At 55.8% G+C, this 7427-nt stretch overlaps 1 protein-coding gene across 5 annotated transcripts; it reads left to right on the plus strand.

The window, feature by feature from the left end:
* The first annotated feature begins 14 nt into the window (after positions 1–14).
* Positions 15–6790, plus strand: RIC8A (RIC8 guanine nucleotide exchange factor A). 5 transcript variants are annotated; one of them, XM_053562117.1, is made up of 10 exons: positions 17–1144; positions 1426–1473; positions 1562–2152; positions 2693–2781; positions 3218–3368; positions 4404–4499; positions 4601–4745; positions 4821–4965; positions 5515–5676; positions 6047–6790. In XM_053562117.1, exons 1-10 carry the CDS (start codon positions 1061–1063, stop codon positions 6165–6167), a joined length of 1632 nt encoding a protein of 543 aa, XP_053418092.1. In that variant the 5' UTR covers positions 17–1060; the 3' UTR covers positions 6168–6790. The 5 variants fall into 5 exon arrangements, with proteins under 5 accessions (XP_053418091.1, XP_053418089.1, XP_053418092.1 ...); XM_053562118.1 differs by having other exon boundaries at positions 19–1144; positions 5557–5676; XM_053562116.1 differs by having other exon boundaries at positions 15–1144; positions 1317–1473; positions 4601–4965.
* The last annotated feature ends 637 nt before the right edge of the window (positions 6791–7427 follow it).

Consider the following 7427-nt stretch of genomic DNA (forward strand, 5'->3'; position numbering starts at 1 on the left):
TACCGCCAGGCCTGTGGTACTGAGAAGACTCTCTGAAAGGCTCTTCCAGTTAGGAGGACTCTCTGGTGGGGCTGTGCCGGGGGAGCAGCCGGGGTGTGGTGCGCCGTGACCTCGCAGGTCACGGCGAGGTCCGTTATCCTGGAAAGTGGGCGCTCAGGGCCTCCAACAATACATGGAGCGAGTGAACGCGGCTTAAAACACTGGAGAACTGCGGGAAAATGGAGGAGGAGGGACGGGGGAGCAGGGGGAGCCTTCATATCCGGGCGCCCGTGGAGGGCCGGGCCCCTACGCGGGCGCTCGGCTGGTGCTTGCTAGAAGAGTGGGTGGGTGGGCCACCATGAGGGGCGTTTCCGACGTGTCCTTTAATCCTCATGCCTCCACTGAGATGGGCACTTGGACCCGGCATCGCCTCCATCCTGATCTCTTATCCACTTCCTGGGCCCACTACGTTCCTTCCCACCTTTGCACTTGCTGCTCTCTGCCTGGAGGGGATCTTACTCCAGATCGTCTCCTGGCTCGCTTCCTGTCGCTGTCTCAATAAAAACGGCACTTCTCACAGCCTTGGCACTGTGACCGCCTCAAGTCGTCTCGTTTGTCTGCCCCTCTGGAACACGAGCTCCACGAAGGCAGGGACTTGTGAAAGCTGCTGACCCTAGCGTCTTGCGGGCAGTAGGCGGTGGACAAACGCATAACCAACAGGGCTTCGACTTCTGCTCTGCATCCCAGAGGGACTGCAGTGCGTGCCGCGGGTAAGGGTGGGGACTGAGCCTTTCTTGGGTCGGAAATTCCGCCGAGAAGTGAGGGGTCGCTGTTCGGTTCAGGGTCACCAAGTCGGGTCTCGGATCTGGGGCTGCGGTGGCCGCGCCGCGCCACCTTGGGACGCTCCATCTTAAGATGCATACGCCCCTTCCGGCCTCTTCTGTGCGTCCCGCACGCGCCTTCCCGGCTTCCCCCGCGCGCCGATGCTGAGCTTCCCGGGCCAGGGCGGGGCTGGCAAGCTGCGGAGCGGGATCCTCGGCCTTCGTGGCTGGGCCTTCCAAGCGCCATTCCCGGGGACGCCATGGAGCCCCGGGCGGTCGCGGAAGCCGTGGAGACCGGGGAGGAAGCCGTGATCATGGAAGCTCTACGGACGTACAACCGGGAGGTGAGTGGTAGCCCAAGGCCGTGAGACCGGCACGGAGGGAGCAAGCGGTGCACGCGCGCGTGGGCGGCAGGGCGTTGTGTAGCCACGGGGAGCCGGGGTGGCGCGAGTTGTCGGGGAGAGTGGGGGGCGCGCCCATCCGGCAGCAGGTGCGTAGGGCGGTGCGCGTTTACAGCCGGTCATCAGTCCTGAGCGGCGGCAGCTGCTGCGGAGTTAGAGGCTGACAGGCGCCCCCATCCGCGTCCTACCCCATGTGCATTGGCGTACACTGGGTCTTTTTGCAGTATTCCCACAGCTTCACTTTCGATGATGCCCAACGGGAGGACCGGAAGGTGGGTGCTAGCCCAAGGGAGAAAGGGGCGGGAACCTGGGACCTCGGGAGGAGGGGCCTGGTGGAACTGCTCTTTTCCCTGTCCACAGAGACTGGCCGAGCTGCTGGTCTCGGTCCTGGAGCAGGGCTTACCACACTCCCACCGTGTCACATGGCTTCAGAGTGTCCGAATCCTGTCCCGGGACCGCAGCTGCCTGGATCCCTTCACCAGCCGCCAGAGCATTCAGGCACTGGCCTGCTGTGCTTGCATCTCCGCCTCCGAAGAGTCCATCCCAGAACCCGTGGACATGGATGTTGTACTCGAGTCCCTCAAGTGCCTGTGTAACCTCGTGCTCAGCAGCCCTGTGGCCCAGCTGCGGGCAGCAGAGGCCCACCTTGTGGTGAAGCTGGCAGAGCGCGTGGGGCTGTACCGTGAGCAGAGCTTCCCCCATGACGTTCAGTTCTTTGACTTGCGGCTCCTCTTCCTGCTGACAGCACTCCGCACCGATGTGCGACAGCAGCTGTTTCAGGAGCTGGATGGAGTTCGCTTGCTGACTGACACACTGGAGCTAACCCTGGGAGTGACTACTGAAGAGGGTCCCCCCAAGTTCCTTCCTCCTCAGGAGACTGAGCGAGCCATGGAGATCCTCAAAGTGCTCTTCAACATCACTTTCGACTCTGTAAAGAGGGAGGTGGATGAGGTGAGGGCGGACCTGAGTCCATGGGTGGGGTTCCGCTCAGCTCAGCCTAGGCATTTCCTGGACCTACTTCCCACTGGGTTCCTTCATGTTCCTGGGTGTCAACATGGAAAGGATAAGAAAGAACATTGGGAGGAGGCCAAAGGGATGCCTGTTCCAGGAAGGGGCCTCAAGGAAGGTCTCTGACAGAGGTGGACCATCCACACTGGAAGGTTTCACATTTGCTGACCTGGCTGTAGCCTGCCAGGAGGGCTGCTCACACTGGCTGAGTAAGGAATTCTTACTATGAGGCTGTGGGTATAGGGCCTTCATTCAAAGGAGATCCATTAACGTTCTTGCTCAGGGAAGTGCTCCTGGTAGAAGAACACTTGTGGTGTCTGTAGGAAAGGAGCAGTGGTCGTCTTTAGCTCTAGCACTGGCCAGAGTCACCTAGAAGAGTCCAAGGGGCCGGGTGTGCAGTAGAGATGCATAATTGATGCCACACAGTCCTGGGGTGCAGAGACAGTGAGGCTTACCCTCACAGGAACCATTTTCTTTAATTAGGAAGATGCTGCCCTTTACCGGTACCTGGGCACCCTTCTTCGGCACTGCATGATGGCTGTTGCTGGAGACCGTACAGAAGAGCTCCATGGGTGAGGGTAGGGTGTGTTCTGGGAGGGAAGTGTGTTCAGATGTCCAGATGGTCTGAGGCCCTGGCTGTGGCTCAGAACCACTTGGGAGCCCAGGTCCCACTCTAGAGAGCCTGACTTTGGGTGGGAGTGGACATAGTGTGTTTCCAGAAGAGTCACTGATGCTTCTAACATGAGGCTAGGACAAGCATGAATTTGGTAGCAGGAACATGGCTTACTCCTGCGCTGGTCTGGGTTCTAAGAGATCTGGTGCTTTAGCCCAGAAAGGGTGGGGCAGGCAGGGCATCTGCAGAGTCTGTCCCTTCCTCAGAGGGCCCTTGAACTCAGTCCCCATGCTTGGCTTTAAGTCCCTAGGGCTGCTCCTGGAGCCCCCACATGCTGGTTCATGTAATCTATTGCCCCAGCAGGGCCTGTTAAGACCCCTCCCATCTGTCCTCAGCCACACAGTGAACCTTTTGGGGAACTTGCCCCTGAAGTGTCTGGACATCCTCCTGAACCTGGAGTCACACGAAGGCTCCCTGGAGTTCATGGGAGTGAACATGGATGTGATTCACGTCCTTCTTGACTTCCTAGAGAAGCGTTTGCACCAGGTAGGCTGGGGACCTACTGTGCAGGCTCCCCTAGTGGCTCTGGCCCTGGCTTTCCTGCACAACTGTGATCACTGCTTGTGCACCATCCACACTGGTAAGTGGGTGATGTGGGCAGTTCCTTCAGCACCTGGTGGTCTAGCCAGGGAGGAAGCCAGGTCCTTCCTCCTTGAGAAGCATGTGGACACTTCACACACACTTGAAGAGTTCACTTTTGCTGATTACTTACAAGGAAAGAAGTTTTTCGAAGTCTAGCAGTGTACTTGCTATTTTTTTAGACTTTTTTGGTGGATCCTCCTTTGGTCCTGAGAAGCCCCCATCTCTGCTTTTGACCCTCACTGTGTACAGGCAGACCCTTTTGGCGTCCTGGGACCCACAGAAGCCTCTGAACAGTACCATGGGACATCTAGACAGCTGGGACTCTAACCACCTTTCAGGAGCTTGTGGACACTAGGCAGGCTGTAGTGCAACAGATCAAGATTGGGTAGATGTCTCAGGAGTCCAGACTGCTTAAGGGATGCTTACCGTGTGTGAGCTGGTCAGGATGGGGAGCAGGTGCTGGACACGGGCTGTGGTCATCTGTGTCTATTGCTGCTGGTATTGGGGTCCAGGGAGGTGAAGTGGGAGGGTGAGGAGGGACAGGAACTCCCTGCTCTCTATACAGAGCAGAGATTCTGTTGTTACTTCTTGCCACCATTTTCTGAGAGCAGTTATGTGTGCCAGTGTGTGCTAACAGCTTTAGGTGCTTTGTATTTTCACAACCCTGGTTTATAGTCGAGAAAGTTGAAGTAGTTATTCGCCCCAAGTTACAAAGCTTGCAAATAACTTCCTGACTTAGGTCCTATCCCTGTCCCTTTCAAAGTTGACAGAGACACCTCCCATCCACTCTTGACTGTTGACTTACTGCAGGGGGCCTCTTCCCAAATCCCTGCCACTGGGCCTCCCTGGGGTGTGTTCGAGCATGTGCACAGCCCTGCTCCCCTGCCAACCTCGAGTCTGGTAGGAGTGCAGACTCTTATGACAGAAGCTCCTTTGCAGACACACAGGCTGAAGGAGAGCGTGGCTCCCGTGCTGAGTGTGCTGACAGAGTGTGCCCGCATGCACCGCCCAGCCAGGAAGTTCCTAAAGGCCCAGGTACGGGGCAGAAGAGTTCATGCTCCTAGGGCACATGGCTGGGCTCTGGCCACAAACCCTGGCTGCTCCAAGCCCAGGCTTAGGGACAGCTGCCTCCCCAGGTGCTGCCCCCGCTACGTGACGTGAAGACCCGGCCTGAGGTGGGGGAGCTGCTTCGAAATAAGCTTGTCCGCCTCATGACGCACCTGGACACAGATGTGAAGAGGGTGGCTGCTGAGTTCCTATTTGTGCTTTGCTCAGAGAGGGGTAAGTGGGGGAGGCCTGGGCCCCAGCCTGCCCTGCCTTGGTCTATGTGCATACTGACCTCTGTCCTGCCCTCAGTGCCTCGGTTCATCAAGTACACAGGTTACGGGAATGCTGCTGGCCTCCTGGCTGCCAGGGGCCTCATGTCAGGGGGCCGGCCTGAGGGCCAGTACTCAGAGGATGAGGACACGGACACAGATGAGTACAAAGAAGCCAAGGCCAGGTGTGTGCCCCCAACACTTGGGGCTCCTCCCACAGTGCACTAGTCCCTGCTCCTACTCCCATCAGGACTCTTCTGGGGTGGGTGGGACAAAATGACAAATGGACAAGACCTTCTAAAGTCAGGTACCTATTCCTAAGTGATGTCTACCTTGACATCAAGATGAGTCATTTTGAGAACACAGAGACCAATGAGGCTGGGGCTGTAGGATATGGAATGTGGTCAGGTGGAGTTGTAGAGTACCTAGTTTTGCCAGATAGGGCTATAGGGTATAGTGTGTGGTCAGGTGGGGGTGTGGGGTACAGAGTGTGGCCCGGTGGGGGGTACACTCTGGGGGGTACTGGGTATGGCCAGGTGGGGCTGTGGGGTACAGAGTGTAGTCAGGTGGTAGGAGCTTGTTATCTGTGGTGCTCCTAGAGGAAGATCTCTGCCTGTGGTTGACTTGCCCTCCTAACCCCACCCCACTGGGAAAAGAGGTTTCTTGCCAATCCAAGCCTGAGCAGGAAGGTGTGGGACCCCACCAACCCCACACACTCCCTCCTGTCCTAGAAGGTCACTAACACATTCCCCAAACTCCCTTCCCCTGGGAAACAGCATAAACCCAGTGACTGGGAGGGTGGAAGAAAAGCTGCCCAACCCTATGGAGGGCATGACGGAGGAGCAGAAGGAGCATGAGGCCATGAAGCTGGTGAACATGTTTGACAAGCTCTCCAGGTGTGTGGTGTGGTGAGGAAGAGCCTACAGCCAGAGGGGAGAGCAGACCCACATCATAACGTATGAGCCCCAGGACACGGGATCAGAGGAGGGCTTGGTATCTGGCAAAGCTGTACTACTAAAGTTAGAAATCACTTGCTCTGGAGGAAGTGTTCTGAAGGGTTAGGGTGGGAGGTCAATATCATGCCCGTTTTACAGATGACAACTGAGGCCCAGAGAAACTAAGAAAATGTCTTCAAGGCATCACAGGCTTTGCAAGTAAATGGAGCAGCTGATATGGTAGAGAAGAAAGTAACAGCCAGGGGTGAACAAGACCCCTGCATGGCACATTAGGCCCCTTCGCCAGCCCCACTTCATCTTTCCCCTGCAGGGACAGAGTCATCCAGCCCATGGGGATGAGTCCCCGGGGTCACCTGACATCCCTGCAGGACGCCATGTGCGAGACTATGGAAGGGCAGCTCTCCTCGGACCCTGATTCAGACCCCGACTGAGGATAGCAGCTCTTCTCTGGCTTTGGAACTGGTGCTGCTTCCAGAGATTTCCTTGGGGCTGCAAACCCAGGAAGTCACATCTTGCTGGCCACAGAGCTCTGTGCCCCTTTCCCCAACCTGGAGACAGTTTCTCTTTATTTCCAAGGTTCTGTTTATGATTTACCTCTAGCCCAGTTCCTTAACTCTGGGACCACAATGGTCTTTACCTGCTGTAACTGCTCTGGGCAGTCAGCCTTGATTTCCACAGATGAAGGACTTTCATGTGTGCAGGGGCTGCTGCTTGAGGGCAGATCCTCCCTGGATACAGGAGAGTGCATGGAAGAAGGCAGGGGCTGAGTGCACATTCAGGTGCAAGCATGGCTGAGGTTGGAATGCTGGCCCAGAGCCAGCATGTTGGGGCATGTGTTTCATTTTAAAGGGGGAAAAGAAGCTGCTAGAATTTTATAGACAAATTTGTGTCTCACACATACGTCCAAGGTGTGCTCTGTTGTTTCTGTCCCCAGTGCAGGGCTGGTGCTGGTGCCTCTTCCACATTCTCTCTGGTCCTGGCTTAGCCACCTACTGTTGTATCCACAGCACCTGGGCTCTTGCTGGTTTTGACAATTAAATCTCAATCCCTCCTGGCTTAAACTATAAATACTTCCATGAAGGAAAATGCCCCTTGTGCAAACATAAATTGAAGTTTCTATAGTGCACCACAAGTAGCCACAGAAATATCCTGGAATAAAGAGTGTAAGGTAAGAATGAGGGTGAATATACATGTAAAATAACAAGTAGGGAAACATTAAGTAGAATAGAAACTAATTTCATTCTTTGTAGTATTCAACCTGTTTCCTAGGTCACCACTCAATGAAAGACAAGGTCATGGGACCCCTTTCCAGGAAATCTTTTTTTTTTTTTGTAGAGACAGAGTCTCACTTTATGGCCCTCGGTAGAGTGCCGTGGCCTCACACAACTCACAGCAACCTCCAACTCCTGGGCTTAAGCGAGTCTCTTGCCTCAGCCTCCCAAGTAGCTGGGACTACAGGCGCCCGCAACAACGCCCGGCTATTTTTTTGGTTGCAGTTTGGCAGGGGCAGGGTTTGAACCCGCCACCCTGGGTATATGGGGCCAGCGCCCCCTTTCCAGGAAGTCTTAACAGTTAAATTGTTCTGTCAGCTCCAGGCCAGGCCAGGTTCAGGGTCAGGAGGAGCATTTACCCCAGGAAACACCAAGCCAACCAGGATGCCAGGAAGGAGGATGTACACATGGGTAGGTAGT

The sequence above is a fragment of the Nycticebus coucang genome, chromosome 14 (genome assembly GCF_027406575.1).
Source record: "Nycticebus coucang isolate mNycCou1 chromosome 14, mNycCou1.pri, whole genome shotgun sequence".
Taxonomy (NCBI): Eukaryota; Metazoa; Chordata; class Mammalia; order Primates; family Lorisidae; genus Nycticebus; species Nycticebus coucang.